At 35.0% G+C, this 18,358-nt stretch overlaps 2 protein-coding genes across 2 annotated transcripts; both read right to left on the bottom strand.

The window, feature by feature from the left end:
* Window positions 1–3,056: 3,056 nt before the first annotated feature.
* On the bottom strand, window positions 3,057–4,161 carry nmbb (neuromedin Bb). The gene is made up of 3 exons (XM_044141787.1): window positions 3,604–4,161; window positions 3,253–3,431; window positions 3,057–3,146 (listed from the first exon to the last, which is right to left on the bottom strand). The coding sequence occupies exons 1-3, from the start codon at window positions 3,842–3,844 to the stop codon at window positions 3,111–3,113; spliced, it is 456 nt and encodes a 151-aa protein (XP_043997722.1). The 5' UTR covers window positions 3,845–4,161; the 3' UTR covers window positions 3,057–3,110.
* Window positions 4,162–5,977: 1,816 nt separating this feature from the next.
* On the bottom strand, window positions 5,978–12,274 carry sec11a (SEC11 homolog A, signal peptidase complex subunit). Its single transcript, XM_044133260.1, has 6 exons — window positions 12,058–12,274; window positions 11,514–11,623; window positions 9,430–9,579; window positions 9,144–9,263; window positions 6,726–6,783; window positions 5,978–6,616 (listed from the first exon to the last, which is right to left on the bottom strand). The coding sequence occupies exons 1-6, from the start codon at window positions 12,106–12,108 to the stop codon at window positions 6,566–6,568; spliced, it is 540 nt and encodes a 179-aa protein (XP_043989195.1). The 5' UTR covers window positions 12,109–12,274; the 3' UTR covers window positions 5,978–6,565.
* Window positions 12,275–18,358: the final 6,084 nt, after the last annotated feature.

Below are 18,358 nucleotides of genomic sequence, written 5' to 3'. Positions count from 1 at the left end.
ACATTTACCTCAAGGCTGTTATGTGATTGATTATTAAAACAACAATGGTAAAAGCAGACAAGCTTAGATAAAAGGAAATAAAACAGCATCCCAGGAATCCCACAAGCAAAAACAAACAAGTACTACTTCTTTGCAATTACAATTAAAAGTCAGCATCACCAAAGCACCCACAGAATATAAAATTCATAGTGTTTTTGTTTTAATATATGAAAATTTAGGTTTAGTTCACTCAATCACAACAATATAAAGGCAGACCTATAAGAAAGTAGCTCACTATTTAAAAACAAGGCTATCACACATGTTCTCACAAGCAGGTGAAATAAAAATCTGTTTAATTCGATAAAAACAAAACTGTTGAGGAAACTCGCACTAATACAATTTACACTTTATTACTTATTAAAACGTGAAGGAGAGGAGGTCATTTATCCCACTAACAAGCAGCAACATGCCTATCAGTGTACATGGGGATTGGAGATTCTGCATGACACAGGACAAGAAATTATCCTTTTAAGATCCATCGACTGTGTTTGAAAAGACATACTATGTGTGACGACAACACATATGAACTTTCCTTTCTTTACATTAAAACAACAACCAAAAACATCAACATATTTTCTTAATTTTTTTAGATAGCCAAGCTTGTATCTTAAAGTTTACTGTTAACCGATACTCTCCATCCAATCTGACTGAGATTGAGCTATTCTGCAAAGAAAATGAGGGGGAAAAAAAACAACAGCCTCTAAATGTATGGCAGAAAAAACAAGGCTTACAGTTGCAACTGTACCACACGAGAAAACATCTGCTTTCATAAGAACTGTTTGCTGGATGTCTGTTTATAAATAGGACTTTTAAAATACTGAATTTCTGTTTAAGTCATAAACAAACTGGTCAAATGGAAACTCCATTCATGGAGTGCTTTTCTAATCACAATTCATGCATAGGATGGGGAAAATCTGGGTTTAAGTGTCACAGCCAAGCACCCTCTGACATGTGGAGGGAGAAAGGTAAAATCAAACTGACAACCTTCCTGAAAGGCAGGTGGCTACTGGTTCCCCTTATTTGTCTATTCTCTCTGATCAACAGCTGCCAAAACTGATGTCCGATAAAAAAAACAAAAAAAAAAAAAAACCTGTGTCTTGACCTCACCTTAACTGTGTCAAAGAAACAAACTCTTCCTTTATCTGATTTATATTTACCTCATATGTTTCACATAAGCTCCAACCCACTTAGGTAGCACAATGACTCAATGGACAGATCATCAGTTCAAAGACGATTATATCTTGGCAAGAATGATTTTTGCTATTTATTTATGAAGAAAAGATGACAGAAATAAAAATGAACATATATTTTACAATGCTACAGATGTGAAATGATCATACGTAGTCAATCATCATGAATTAGACAGTTTCTCTCTCAGTCCCAAAGGAGCGAGGAAGCATGTGTTCAGATTATGTGAAAACAGCAGCTCAACAAAAAACAATTTGCAACATGTTTGGATCTGCAACTTTTAGTCATGAGACACATAATTACACATTTATAACACCTCCCTCCCTCCACACATCTCTAACACACCGATAGCCAAAGCATAATTATTCTATCAACACATTTAATTGCATTTTGCAACAAGCCTAACTGCCTGCCATTTTAGATTAATGAGAAAATATTACCTTGAATTTTATATTGAGGGTGAAATTTTGCTACTGACAGAGAGAAAAATTTTGGTTTGCTAACAGAAAATCTTGAACACCAAAGGTACAAAAAAGATACCTTTTACTAAAACATTTTTCTTACCTATTGTGTGTCCTCTCATTAAATAAATCGAATCCCATTTTCTACAGCCTACTAACCTACTTCCTCTTAGTTTTGCACCTGCAGATGGATTCTCAATGTGTTGATTTGGGAAGCAATGTTTATGTAACTGAGAGGTACTCACCAAGACTTTAGTCTTAAGAAACTGAATTAATCAGCTGTTTGTGTTGCAAATTTGAAAGTTTATACTTTAGCCATAAAGTATGGCATTAGAAAATTTAATTTAGATGAACACTGTCCTATTTTTGAAATGTAATGACAAATCTCATCAGCACCATGAATACAGGTTTAAGTGTCTCTGACAGTTTAATAGACATTTGTCAGAAACTACGGTTTTGCAGATGCTCAACAAACCAACAAAGTGGTTTGAGACTGTTTAGAACACAACAGCTGAGTGTTTCCTGAACTCAGACCTCTAAAAGTTTCAGATAAAGCACAAATTCTTCACTTTGAACATGCAAAAGAAAAAAAGATAGATAGACAGGGCATTGTGGAAAGGACACTGAAATAGCCCAGCTGTTTTTAATCCAATAGACTGTCGCCCGAGGCAAAGAAGTTGCATGAACCATCTCCCTTTGCTTCTATTGATTGAGAGAAAGGATCATCCTCGTTTGCAGAGGAAAGAAAAAAATGCTATCGATTTTATGTTGAAATGCATTGGGAGCTATAAGCAACGTGATTTATGTAAGCTGCCTACATAAGTATTTATATAAGAATGAAGAATCATAAAATAATGAAACAAAAAGATGTTAGTAATGGGTCTATAAATGAGAGAGAAGGTCACATTAAACCCCATGTGGAGGAAAATCTTAGAGCAGATTCTGAAATGTTCTGAAAGATCCTATAATTACTTAAGTAATTCTATCCATTTCATACCCTGTTGTTAAACTGTTTACCTCTTAACTAAAAGTAGAGCATGAGTCAAACTCTTTTAACCTAAAGGGGGATTTTAGGACATTCTCTTTTGACTTTGCCCAGAGGAAGAATAAAAGATTAATGTGGAAAAGAAAAATAACATGTTTTGTCTGGAGGGTTAACATGGAAAAACCTTAGTCTTTCATAAAATACCTGCTACACATCATTTTCATTTTATGTTTTATTATTTAATACAAATAGCCTAAATAAATACAACATTAATAAATATTAACAGAAAAAAGCTTTTGCAAATGGGACATTGTTGAAATGTTGCAGATGATTTTAATCATAATCAGCAGAAAATGTATAGGTTGTTTCTGGTTATTTATTTATTTTTAATCCCTCGAGGTCTTCGGTCCATGCGCACCACTCTTCCGACCTCCGCATCAGTTTACTAAGATTTTCGCCAGCAGCTCCGCTTCCTGAAACCAACCGTGGAAAACATCACATTAGATTTAAGATGAAGAAATCTGAAAAATATGTGCATTAAAAAGAAAAGGTAGCGAAGACAGAGTCCTCTGTCCTCACCTGATCTTTCAAACGGCTCTCTTCTGTGTCCATCTGCGCCTTCAACGCCACCCGCAGAAACTCTTGGACAAGCGAGGTCTGCTCAGCCGGGAGGCTGAGTTCCACCGCGTTCACACCCTGGTCCTCGGGTGAGCGTAGCAAAGGGGTGTCCATCACACTTTTCTTTCCCATGAAATGCCCTGCAAAACCAAAACAACAACAACAAACAAATTTAACCTGCTTAATTTAGTTTTGAGTGAAAAATTAATAGGGAAAACCCCTTTAGAATATGTGTGCGTAAAGGTTTAAAACCCTAATATTACTTATAGGATTTTACTGGAAGGTCAACATTCAAAAGAAATAGTTTCTTACCTGTTGCCCAAAGATTGCCTTTTGGAGTCACTTTGAATTTCGTAACTTTACTCCCCCTCTCAGTCAGAGAGATACTGTCTCCTGCGCTCAAAGACATAAAAACGAGATATGTGAAGAAGCCACAGTGGCAAACATTAGACAGCGTGAGTCCTCTCATTTTCACCCGAACTCCGGATCTGTCCTCCTGAGCGCAATTTTTTCCAAGTGGCTCTTTGTTAGTGTTGGATCGCTGCAGAATCATGGCGCTTTTATAGAGTCTCCTGGTCGGGGTGGGCTCTGGCTCTCCTTATGGGCTGCGTTTACTTTTCATTCACTCGGCTGCGTAAATGAAGATGACATCAGCCAGCTCAGTGTGATGCTTGTGCGTAATTTAAGCATCAAACAAAGTTGTAAGGCGAAGCATTTTATGAAACAAAATACAAAGCATCAAAATGTTTTAGTTGATGAAATCATAACTTTCTCTCTTCCACGTGCATTTGAATAAATTTGAATATCATGAACATTTTAAAAAGTTTATTCATCTCAGTTATTGAATTCGAAAGTAAAACTTATATTCAGTGCCCAGGATCGGATATTATATTCAAATCTTCATCTCATCATTATGGTCCAACAAATGAAACCCAATTCGGTTTCTCACAAAACTCAAAATTTAACTCCATTTCCAGGCCTATAAATATTCCGTTTTGCGGCTCAGGGTGCGTCAGGGAGAAACAAAAACGACTGCCCAGATCCCATCATCCCGTACCCATCCAGGGGCCCAGTTTGGCCCTTTTTGCAATACGCCGCGTGACATTTGGCCAGTCGAGGTTTGCTACTGCGCTCATCATCAGTCCTCCGAGGACAAGAGAACCCGCTGATTCTCACCGCTAATTTAGAGCTGATAAGACAGATGGCCTCTTCGTCACTTCAGGGTGCTAAAGTCGGAGGTATTGTCGAGGAGCAGCAGCTTCTGTCTTGCTCTTTTAATAACCTTTGACATTAACACGCATATTGAGATTTGGTAAATTCTGCAGAGCTGAATGTCAGTCTAATTAGAAGACTGTCTGAACATCGCAGCATCACACTGCCCAAGCTCAGAAGCTAAATTAATCAAGGCGCAATACTTGCCTTAAGGTAGTGGCTGTCCAAGTTCAAAGCTATTGGGTTCCATTAGTGGCAAAAATAATCCTTCCACTGATTTATAGCTACTAAAAACAGCTTAGGTTAACAAATAAGACACCAAGAGTCTGAATTAACACTGAATTTGGAGAGCCTACTTTTTGTTTCAAAGATAATTATAAAGGTCATTTCTAAACATGATCAGAAACAGAGCACTGCAAAACTTTCCCTAAATGTTCTTTTTATTATTTTGTTGCAACCAAAAACTTCACTTATATGTGGTAGATCAACACAAAGAAGGAAAAAATGTCAACGTGGACTTGTGAAGATTGTCCTACTCATAAAGTTCAGAGGAAAGTGTTCTGCTACCTCTAACAGGTATCATTCCAGGATTTCCCTTTATTCAAAACCATCAATTTTCCCATTATACCTGGTGAGCTTTCCTGTCCCAACTGCAGAAATGCATCCCCACAGCATTATCATGGCACCACTGTTTCATGGTAAGGATGGTGCTTGGTAAAATAGATTTTTAAATTCTCATATTGGCCTATAAAGCACTTCATGATCTTGGGCACAAAGATGTGTCTGGCAATTACAAACTATTCAGACCTCTAAGGTTTTCCAGGACCAAGACTATACAAGTTCTGGCAGCATGTACAGTTTTTACTGAATTCTGGAACAAAAGTTCTCTAAAACCTCTGATGTGCAGAAACTGTATATCTTCCTTTACATTGGGACTGAAAAAAAAAAAAAAAAAAAAGATTTATAGCAACTTTTGATCAAAGAATCTGATGAACAATTTGAAATATGAAAATCTTTTATACCTTTGCTATCTGTATTTTAACATCCATTTCTTTTGTGTAATGCTTTGATGCTTGCTTTTTAAATTTTTTTCCATACACAGGCCACTTCTGTGCTTCAGCTTGTCTCTAAGGATTGTGGTAGGATGTGTTGATGGCAACGTAAAAAAAAAAAAAATAATAATAATTCTCACTGTGCTCCCAACAGTCTCTAGTTTAGAGAGGGAATGGTGTAGGAGGTGGATGACAGCCAAGTACTGTATAAATGAACATTTACCGTCATAAACCTTGACAAATTTACCAAGTAAGCCGTTGTTGTTTTGGTGTTACCTTTTATAGAATTTAGTCAAATGTAACAGCTGTTTTACAATATTTATTTAATCACTTATAAAAGATGTTTTTAATGTGAAATCCTACAGATTTTAATATTCATGAGTGACACAATTGTGGAAACTATAACCATACATAATTATAAATTTACCGAAAAGCTTTAAAATGTTTCTTTTTATTCCAGTCTCTCAACGAGAGACACAAATTTAATTTCCAATATAGGTTTGTAAAAAGGTTGGCTAAACATATTTTCTTACAATTCTAGAAACTGAAGTGAATTCTTGTTTTTTTTTTCCCCCACAATAATGAACTCTACATTAATAGAAAATTGTGAAGGGCCAGACAAAGTAAGACAGGTTGTGTAATCCAAAGTGAATGCTGAAAAGATTTTATATATTTCAACACTTCCATATTTCCAAAAGCAACAAATAAGGTGACAATTAACAAAAGCTAATTTAAATTTAACTTATGAAATTTAACATTCTGAAAACCAGATACTACACTGACTTGAAAGTTAATCCTAGTGAATTCCCTCACAAAAATACTTTTAAAACTTGGACTTTTGAAAATGTAAACACTCTATCCACATTTCTACAAAATGTTTGAACAAATGGTACAAAAAAAGAAAAACTATCAAGTTGGGTTTGACAAAGAAAAGTAAATATATTTTGAAAGGCATGACGGAGGTTTTCTGGACGCAGTTTATCCATCATCTGTGCTGAAGCTTCAGAGCCTCACTCCCGGTGGACCAAGACAAAAAGACCCAGCATGAAGAGAACAGCATACTGTAGGAAACGAACACAGCAAATTCTCAGACACAATGCGTTGTATAATTCTGATTAAAACTAAAGAAAGGAATTAGCTGTAACTTATTTCAAGGAACAATGAACTTACTTTGAACTTGGGGTAATCGTTCATGAGGATGGTGACAATTCCAATATATGGCACAAACCTGGAAATGATAAAAACGCTGTTAGGCAATCTTAATAATGCCTTAAACATGGACTGAATTTGTATCACACTCTTCTAGTCATACCAATCACTCCACGGGCTTTTACTCTAGATCAACATTCACAGAATGGAAAACATATTCATAAACCAATACGCAGATCAGAAGGAAACTTTGGGTTAAGTGCCTTGCCCAGGGTCACATCCACATATAGAAAAATCTGAAATGACTACATTATTGCTTTCTGACTACAAGCTCACCACTCAACTGACTGATCTACAGTCACCCCAGCATGTAAACATCTTAGTTTATTTACTGCACTAAGCATTATGTCAAATGGGATGACATAAAGCTTTAAATTCTACATTTATCTTTTTAGATTTTCAATCTAGCATAAAACAACTTTTCCTCATGTTATTATCTTAACATGTTGGCTTGGATATAACTTATTAAAAATAAAGAAAGCAATAATGATCATGATATCAGGGCCAATTGGGATAATGGTCTGCCATCTGTGTTTCCATATGAAAATATATACTTGGAACAAAATGTAAGAACATTTTTATTTGGTGAAATATTCTTTTGTTGCAGCAATGCTTCTTGGTTATAAACCTCACACCATTGGAAAGCATGTTTACTTCCCCTTGACTTGTGCAACATATGTAAGGAAAATGTATTGGTGGGTTGAACAGCATAGGTCAGTGTGTGTATTGTGCCCACAAAACATTTACCAAATCCTTTGTGTCAATTGCAAACAGTTATTATTGGAGGGAGTGTGACAAATTAGGGCAGTATGTCCCTCACTGGAAAACCCCCCCAAAAAGGTTGTCATATTTGCAGACAGGCTCAATGGAAAGAAATATCGAGATAAGATTCTAGAAGGAGTGGCAATCCCAAACTCCATCCTCCAAAATGTCAGTGCTCGCCCCACAAAGCATGTTTATCAGAAACTAGTTCCACCATTTGGGGGTGAGGAGGATAGATTGGCTTGCCTGCACTTCTGACCTCAGCCTCATTGATCATTTGTAGGATCATTTTATGCAATCTGTTTGCACTAGTATGACCAACACAATCACATTGGCTGACTTGAGACAAATGTTGGTTAAGAAATTGGATACCATCTGGTTTGTATTATGCCTAGTGTTTTGCATTTATATCCATGATGTTGTACAGTAACAAATAACATCCAGATCCACCTCCAGAAGTTCAAACTAATCAGGGATTAAAATTCAGGTAAAAGTAAATAAATAAAATCATGTAGTGTGACCCCGGCTTAACCCATCTATTTTATAGTGTAGAGAACATTATGACCATAAGTCTAACTGTTGTGTGTTTATATACCTTACATATAATCAGAATTATAAAATGGGAGGCAGCCCTTCCTTTGAAAATAGTAGAAAATTTTCAAGGTAATGAAGGAGATGTTGGATATTTTTTTTTTTTACTGCCATCCATAAAAATTGTTTTTTGAGAGGTTCCTTCTTTGTTTTGTTGGTAATATGCCAAAACACAACAAAAGTCACAATGTAAGGAGCACAGATGACAGGAGTGAAAACAAGAATCTACCGCAACAAATATTCTTATCAAAATGTTTAGCAATATTATCAGTGAAACAAGACTTTCTCATTTCGTTCATCTCCACTTTGAACACACATCAAGCAGGAATGAACAAAGGGGCCAGCTGACATGGAGCTGCAGTACTAGCAAAATAATGTGTTGCACTGTTAACCTTACTTGTTAATGGCCGTGCTATCCTGTATGTTTATTTACAATTGCTGCATTCAATCTTGTAATAAAGAATGAAGGACAATCATTTTCAGCACACTCCTATTGCAGAGGAAGGTTTAGGAGCAATTCTGTGACCCAATTCTGTTTGTTTGTAATATATCAACATATTTAAAAGAAAACAAAGTCGCCACATTTGTTTTTGCTCAGCACCCACTACACGACACAATATTACCAATCTGTGTGTCCAGGTGGTTGGCTGCTCAGTCAGCTTAATCTTAACTCCCCAGCCAATAATTGAGCTGGAATTTTCAGTCTTAACTTTGTCTTGAAAGCCATTATGCAGCCCTGCTTACACCCCCGCCCTAAATGTACACGCTTCTAATAAAATGATCTACGGCTCAAGTCTACCAATCTGTTCTGTCTCTGCTCATTTGGGCATGAAACATCTACTGTAATGGGTCCTTTTTGTGAACAAGCGATCAAAGTAAAACAAGAAAGCAGGCAGGTCTAAAATATTTAGTCATTATCACCTCTATGAATTGTTCTGTCATAAATCAATAGCTGACAGAATTTGTCATTTTTAAAGAACAAGCTAACTGTAAATCACAAGTTATTTTTCTAAAACGAAAACTCACCCCCTGGCTCGTCCCACCACATCTTTTTTCTCCAGCCAATGTTGGCCCTGCTTGTACAGCCCTCTGTCATCCACTGCATTGTTGTCTCCTTTGGTCAAGAACTTTATCTCTCCATTTTGTCTGTGAACAAAACACCAGCTTAATTTTCAGAAAGAGAATCCAAAATGTATTTTTCTCCATCTCAATTCATGGTTGGTTTGAAATTTATTGCCAATCTGGTGGCAATAAATTGAAAATTCTGGTAAAAGAAACTCAAAAGTTATTATAACAAAACATGAATTCATACTTTTCATGGATCTTTAGCACTCTGTGTACTATTGGGATCTCTCTGCCTTCTATTCTGAAGACAACAATCTCTCCAACTCTGATGGGGTCCTCCACTCGATTTGTCAAAAATAACAGGTCCCCTCTGTGAAAAGCTGGCTCCATACTCCCACTGGAATTAAACAAGATCAAAAAGAAAAAAAAAACAAGTTAATTCAAACTTTTCATTTTTAATTACATTTACCACAAAGTAAAGTAAATATCTATAATAGTCAGAATAAAATATTTTCATGAAAGTGTACAGTATTGGTTCATAAGTAAAAAAAAATCCAGCTTTTCTCCTTTTGCTTTTTTTGGTTTGTTTGCTTTTTGATCCAGAATAAATCAAGGAATTGATCTTTTAGTGTGGGTCACATACTGATTCACCTCATTTTATTTTAACTGACATTATGCATAAAACTACAAGTGTAAATGATACTTTCATTAAGCAACGTTGCTCCAATATTAGCTATGTAGACATACAACAGAGAAACGCTACATCCATCCACACAATATTCTACAGCCATCTTAGAGGAATAAATAAAGCTGTAACTGCACCAACTGCCTAAAAAAACTGTTTTAGCTATTGGTGCAATTTTTAAGGTAGACGTTAAAAGTACTGTAGGTTACACATTTATTAAAAACCAGATTAGTCTATAACAATGCATCACACCAGACATTAAAGTGTTTTTTAAGGTTATGCGACAGTTTATTTTGAACAGACATCATGCTGACTGCTTGCTGACAAAGATGGAAAACCATAACATGCACTGCCATGCATCAAACTACACATTATGATGGTTGTTGTGACAGTAAAATGTGTGAAACTAAGAAGCGTTATCTTTGTTATGTTCATGTTTGCAAAAATAACCAACAGTAACACCAAATATCACAACAGAGTAGGATATTTCAAATCACAATTCTAATGTGTTTATTATCAGAATAAGTAAGAACTATTTGAAAGTTTATAATATTTCAGGTAGCATATACTTAAACTCTGCTTGCCAATGATATACTTGGACACTTGGATGGCTTGTCATTGTGTTTTCTGCAAACACGTATAGATCTTGGTGACTGAGGTCAGGAAAATGTCAGCTAATTGCAGTCAATGTCTTCAGCTCAATATTGAACAATATTGCAATTTCATGTCTTCCTGATACTGTGAAGTTTGACATATTTTATAAGAAAACTTCAAACTAGACATTGCATTGGTGATTTGGTCAAGACAAAATGATACTTGAGAAAATATCTATAGTTGCAGGTGTATTTGTTTGGTATTTTAGCAACATTTTCAAGAGTTTTACACAGTAAAAACTACATCTGGAAAAGCAGCAGCATATCTCTAAAGTGATGTTAAGACCTTGGTTTTAGATAATCCCATCTAAATTAGATTAAGTAAAAAATAAACATAGCTCAAATGAAACTTGAAATTCTGGCATAAATTACATTCTTCAATTTTGCTGGAACCTGCAAAGGTTGTGCAGGAGAATTAAGTGTCTGGATGAACATGTCACAATAAAGTGCTTTGTTTTTTTTAATGTGGCCACTTAAAGTCAAAATTCTGAGAAAATAAGTTAGATCTCAGAACTCTGACACTAAAGTGAGAATTTTTTATTATTATTATTATTATTATTGCACACTAATCATTGTCAGTTTAAATGTTTTAGTGGTTAAAACAAATTTTAATTAGGTTTTGACAGTTCTTTCATTAGACAAAAAGGTAAAGTTTGAATATATTATTCAGCTTTCAAAGTAAAAGTTAATATGCAGTTTGTTTAGGTAAGAACTTTAAATCTGGCTGGAAATAACATTGTTGTAGGCCAATTAAAAATGTGTTCAATGTATTTGTTTAGTTACTTTTTGATACATATGAAGTTGAAAACATTTTCTTACCAATTTCTTTTTTTATTAAAAAAAAAACTTCTGGTAAATAAAGCATATTTTTGTGAAACTAAAACTTCAACAATAATCCTCAACAACAATGACAAAGTTCAATTTGAAAAGCATGGAGTGAAATTGCGATGCAGCCTAACTTTGAACACTGTTAAATAATGATGCTAAATTTACCTGAGAACAACAACAATAGGGCTTTCGCTGCCGGTGACAACCATCAGTCCTTTCCAGATCATCAGAGCAGAAGACACAATCATGCCAAAGTTCAGCACCTGGTAATACAGCTAAAGCAAAATATGTCATTCAATGGGCAGAACAGTCAGTGTAAGTGTAAAGCAGAAAGTTTTTAAATACATATCGATAATCAAATGAGTAAAGCAGCACCAGAAAGACGGTTTAATTTATAGGAAATTTGTTAGGAACCAAATCTGGCTACCATATTGACAGTAATTTGTCACAACTAGGGTAAATCGCCCGTTATAGTGTTGTTAAGAGTGCTATTTACGCTCGATGTGCAAATTTGCTTTATGCAACGTTAAAAATAAATTATTTAAAATGCACATATGCATAAAACAGTTAACTTTGCAGGTGGTTAATAACGTAAACTCTAGAGCGAAATTATGAAGAGCTGAGCGGCTAGTTGTGGTTAGCTCTGATGTATGTCATCGTACAAAGAGGCAGACGTTACATGAGAGGAAACTAAGGCTGCGATACCTACCTGCCGCTTATTCATGCGACGAACGTCGTCTAGGAAGTCTAAAGATAACATTCTTGCTAATACTACAGAATAAAAACCGTCTAAATTACATTAATACGTTTAAAGTAACGAGCATATGTATGCAGGCAGCCACAGCGAAACTTGTATCCTAATCTTCCGGGTCCGCTCACCGGAAGTCCCACCCATTTGTGATCGCTGTGTCGAGGTGTCGCTTCTGGATACGAGAGTTCAAAACGGAGGGGCTTTTCTAAAAAAAAAAAAAAGAAAAAAAAAACGACAGAAGTAGCCCTAACAGTTATGGTATTTATGATTTCTAAAAAGAAATTTCATTATTTATTGTTATGTATACAAACTTGGTATCATGTTATGCCTGAAGTCATAATGGCAGTTTACATCTCTGTTCCTCGTGTGCGAACAGAAAAGGGAGAGAAAGCTTTGAGTATTTCTGCAGTCTGAAGTGAAACTGTCAGAACTTGTTTCCCAGAACGCTCTGTATTCCATTTTAAGAAACCAACAACGCAAATCTTTCAACGGTGTTTTTTTTTTATTTTAAGTTATTATTGTTTTCAAACCTTAAATTGTTGCTGTAACTACTGCCTATTTTTGTTACTGGTGTCTATTTGTCTTGTTTTATATATGACTTGTACTGTTGCCTTTCTTGCCAAGTCATCCTTGTGAAAGATATCTTGATCTCAATGGGTTTTTATCAGGATAAATAAAGATTTAATAATAAATAAATAAATAAAATGTATATATCTTAAATATTGTATTAGTATGCTGCTTCTGTGTGTTATGCTTAAAGTATGGCCTAGTTTTTGAGAACTGTAGAAGTTGAGGGTAAATCATTTCCTTCATCTCTCCATTTATAGTACTTTGCAAAAGTGGTCATACCTGTTGATTTTCTTTGTATTTATTGCATTACAATCACAAACCTCAATGGCTTTTGCAGGATTTTCTAGGCAAGACTAACACCACACAGTGTATATTTTTCTAAAGTAAATAATAAATACTTAAAAAAAATTACAAATAAAAGAGGTTCAAATATATCCAGCAACTTTTATTGTGAGAGCTTAAAAAGTCCAATGAAGCCAATTGTTATAAATAGACACTGAATTAGCAATAAAGATTTCACCAGTGTGTTTAAGTTAATATCTGCATCAATACTTCTCATTGTTGTGAACACACTACTTCCAATGGTGACGTGTGGTGATAACAGTATCATGATGTGGGGATTTTTTTCATTAGCAGGAAGAGGGCAGGTAATGGGAAGATGGAGATAATTTAACAATGTATATTCCCAAAAGAAACCTATTGCTACAAAATATGTTTAATTGTGGGGCGGGGGGAGGTTCACCTCAACAAGACAGACCAAGCTATAGAAATATTCATGACAAAGTATATAGATGTGTTAAAAATATACCAGTCCAGTCTAATTGAAAATCTGTGACAAGACTTGATGAATGCTGATTACAAACGCTATAAAATGTAAGGATTAAAACAACAAGATAGCAAACCTTGTAGCATGTTAGTTTATTGTTGCTTTTTTCTTACCTGAACTTTTGCAAAATGCTTAAAATCATAGGAATCTTAATGTATGCAAACATCTGATTAAGTGATGTAAAATGTAAAAATTTATATATATATATATATATATATATATTTGCTATTTTTACATTTGGTAAAGAGAAATATTTTTGGTAAATTTGACAAACCTAAAATATGAAAAGCTTACTTTCATTTCAGACAACAAGAAAAAAAGTTAGCTGTCCTTTTTGTCCATAGCGATTTGTGTTTGATGGTGAGCTAGCAAGGCAGACATGCCATCTAGAAACCAAATGCTTTGGTAGCTTTTCCTCTTTTCCTTTTCCAAATTGCTGTTTTATTGAAAGCAAACACTAACATCGCGCTCAGTTCCCTCTGTGTGTTTTGTACAAAGAAGCAAAGACAAAGGGCTGCAGGATGAGTAGTAAATTTTGTTTGATGTTTTATAGTGGAATATTTTCCACTTAAGGAGAGTGCTGCTTTTTCATTCTGGTTACCTCTAATGACTTAATGCAGCACATTATCTAGAGTTCAGTTTTCCACATCCACAAGTGCATGACCAACCTGTGGCATGGTGAACTAAGACCTGAGTGTTTAATGAGATAAATGTCCTTAATGTGACACAAAGTGAAAGGTGGATCCCCTACAATACACTGTACCACAGACTGGCAAACCAAAGGGACACAGAATATTGAAACAGAAAAGTATGCCCAGACTGAACATTTCTGTCAATTTTATTTTCTATTTACCATGTCATACCACCTTTAATTATAAAGCTCTTAAGCTCACAAAGTGCTGCACATAATCAAAAAACAAAAATGTAAGATTGGCTTCATTTTTTGCTATAGTGATGATACAGAAAGCCATTTTTGTTAAGCCACCTTTTATTTAGTAATATTTAAAATTTCAGTTAGGGAAGCATTGCCCATACCAGTGCTTTTCTGACTTGAGCAATTCTAATCAAACCTCTTTTCATTTTGTGGTGAGTTGAACTCAGCTAGAAAGTAAAGTGAAACAAACAAACAAACAAACAAACAAACAAACAAACAAACAAACAAACAAAAAAACAACAACTAATAATTCAAACTCACCAAAGAATGCTTTGGCTTTAGAGTTGACTTTCTGAAACAAATTCTGTAGCTATAATTTTGGCTGTGGCAGAAAAAAATTATGAAGATCTGTATCAGAAAGTCATTATTTCCTGGTCAGCAAAAGCTTTCCATGATACGGCACACTAATATGGCACTGACGGTCAACTAGTGATGGCCCGAGACCAGTGGCAGCTTGCGACTTTTGGAAAAGTGGAGATAATATTTTTTTTCAAATGCCAGCTAGTCTGTGGCATTTAGGAACCCGTAATCCTTTTCATATAATCTCCCTAAATGGTCACAACCGCACTGGCCTGCTGATTGTAATTAAGGTCACTTAGTCACAACAGCGAGAGGTCACAATCACCGTTAGCCTTTCATGTGTTTCTGTTTTTATGCTTTTCCTCCTTGATATATTTGGATCTTATAGATTTTATGGTTTTGATAGTAAAAATACCAATTTACTGTTGAAACAGAACATCCATCCTCTCCTTTAAGTGCTTTTATTATCCATCATGACATCTACAAAAAACCTTCTGAGCATGGTTATACATGCTGCGTCACAATGGGACAGAATCTGAGTTGGAATCCAGTAAAATGTGTTTAATGTGATAATAACTTGCATGCTGAGTACAAGATAATCCCACAAACTCAACATTATTATTAGTCTTGTTGAATGTAATAAGAATTCATTTGGCTTGGATGTGCTTGTCAGATTCCTGCCATTGAGGACTAATAATTCTTTCATTTCCCTCATCTTATCGTGAGCATTAATGCTGAGATCACCCTGCTGGATCTCTTTAATCTATTTAGTCGTCGTTACTCATGAGGAGCTGTGACGGTGCATCTTTTCCCAGTAATTTCTCTGCTTTCCTCATAATCTTGATTTTTTATGTCTTGCAAGAAACATCTGGAATAAGGTATTTCATTTGTGATGTTGCTCTTCAAGCTATGAAAATTTTGAAACGTTCTTCTCAGTTTATTTCCAAAATGAACTCTGAGCCTCGGCACGAGGAATTAATCGCATCTAATGGAACTTTACTTTTAAGGGTCCACTTTACTTGTCTTGTCTCATCAACAGCAGAGTCATTGACCTAACAGTAGGTGGCAGGATTGTTGTGTCAGGATAGTTCAAATCAGGATATGATAGTGCTGTTGCCACACCTCAAAACATTTTCTTTAATGCCCGAAACCGGTATTCAATTTAATCATCTCAAGTTTGAAAGAAAAAATCTCAAAAACACAGCTAGCTTAGCCTTTTCTTCTTTTTCGACCCTGAAGCTGCTGTGCTATTGTTTGTTTGTGAATTACAATCAAAAGACCCATTATATCATCTACTATCAGCTCATTTGTGAAGGTAAACTGTTTTTATTTAAAGAAGAGTTCAACAGCTGGCTACACCAATCTTTAATAAACCATTAATAAATCTAATTAAATGCTGTGGAAGTCAGTTATAGTTCTGCACAGTTTTTTCTTGTGTTGTAGATATGACCTCGCTGTAAAACGCTTATTTTATTTTAAATATTAAAGCTCATTTTTGTGCTCTCACTTTCCTGCTCATATGGTTAAGTTTATCAAATGTAGGTAGTCTATTCAGTTATATTTATAAAAGCCTGGGCTTTAGCAAACAAAACTTAAGTTAGAATCTTAAGTACTTTAATAATTAAGTACTTTAATAATTAAGTAAATTAAGTATAGGTCATGCTAGTAAAATCGTTGTAGGTCTGAAATCTAAGCAAGAATGGTAATAAACAGTTTTGAATTTAAATGAAGTAAAGTAACAAAGCTTCAGCTTCAAACAAGTAGAGTGAGTCTCTTAAAGGTGAAAACATGTGTCTCGATGGGATTCTCATGAATAAATATGTATGAGGGAAAATCTAGATATTTCATCTTATTTCTAAGGCTTTATTATTTTTAATGTTGGCCTTTTAAATCTTCTGCACATTTTACTAATACGAAAAAGTTATAGCTACGTAGAAAGATTGCATGTCGCTTCATTACGCACTTTGGTGAAATGCATATTCTGAAGCTCACTCAATTTCTTGCCAGGCTGAATATAAAACAAGCTGACTACTATTTTTGTACTAGCATGTTTTCCATATTACCAAAAACATGGTAATATGAGAAGAGGTGTTGCTATAACATTAAAGATAGAGCATATGTGTAACACTGATAACAACTACTTCACACCTAAATATTGTGATTTCCCTCATGTGTAGAGATCCACCGGTCTACTGGCATGACACTACAAGCCCATCTTTGCATAAATTTTACTTCCCAGCACCAGTGTGTGTGTGTGTGTGTGTGTGTGTGGGTGTGTGGCCACCACTTACATAAGCGATGACTCACAAATGACTGAAAATCATATATAATTAACATGACAAAGTTCATGTCACCCTGCAAATACATTGTACATGCAAGACAATTCATTCTCTAATATTTGTGAAGGAATTTGATTTGGCCCTTTGTGTTACTAAACCCTATAAAGCTGCTTTATTCTACTAATCCTTTATTTGCTCAAATCACCGGGACTAGTTCACAACAATGAAAGTTGTTCTCACTCTGAAATTAGTGTATTTTAATTTTTGTCTTGTATTGTTTAGTGGCAGTAAATCTGCATGTGTCCTTTATTTGTGAGCTGTTTTGAGGAGAAATGTCATAGATGACTGAAGTAAATTAGTTGTAAATTTGTTCATAGTTATAGTGGACTAGCTAATCATTCTATTTTTATATGCCAGTTAAAACTTTAGAAACACTTAGGTGAAATGGTTGGGAGGAGCATTAACTGAATAAAATTACCATGTTTACCATATGACAAAAAAAGAGACTTTCCTCAGATAAGAAGTGTTACATTTGGACATGTTTTTACTGCTAGGCTATTTCTGATCAAGAGTGAGAATGTCAGATATGTATGTGTGAGATAGTTTTTGCTTCTTGGCATGCAGAAAATCTTGGCCACCTCTCCAAAATAGCTTCTTACAAAGCTAAAATGTTGCAGCAACAGTTTTAATGAGAATTAGCAAGCTAGACACACCTCTCCAAATTAACTCTACCTGTTAAAATCAGAAAAAAAAACCCCATCTCACATAAAACTATTTTTCAATTTTGAAGACTGACATTCTGTTTTATTCTAATGTGTCCTTACCTAACAGGGTTACTTGGTGATTGTACGGAGTACATTTGAGTGGTGACTATCTTATCAACAGTGACTTTTCCTATGATAAGCTGTTCCTGTTTTAGTAGATGTACTTCCACACCAAGAACTACAGCACAATTAAGGAAAAAAGTTAGGGTAACAAAGATTGCCTACCTAGAATATAGAAAATGAATTCAGATGAATAAAACTGAGCTTATTTACATAGAACCAAATCAAAATAACTCTTGTCTCAAGGCCTTATGAAAAAAAGTCAAATCAATCGTATCATTAAGACTGATTCAAAGTCACTCACATGGATTCCAATTTTATCCTAGTTAGCAAACAATGCAGTCGAGTTTAGTGCTGTCTGTGCGTTCACTAAATGAGCTTCTTAAACTTAATGATAAACTGATGGTGACAATGTCGAACTCAACTGAGTTTACCAGAACTCAGCATGACTCGAATACTCTGATAAATTTGTCTGTTGCATACTATGCATACTATAACTTTGCACACTGCCAATTTATAAAGAAAT

The sequence above is a fragment of the Gambusia affinis genome, linkage group LG02, assembly GCF_019740435.1.
Source record: "Gambusia affinis linkage group LG02, SWU_Gaff_1.0, whole genome shotgun sequence".
NCBI lineage: Eukaryota > Metazoa > Chordata > Actinopteri > Cyprinodontiformes > Poeciliidae > Gambusia > Gambusia affinis.
The sequence above is the reverse complement of the archived record's forward strand: the minus strand, read 5'-3'. Positions and strand labels throughout refer to the sequence as shown.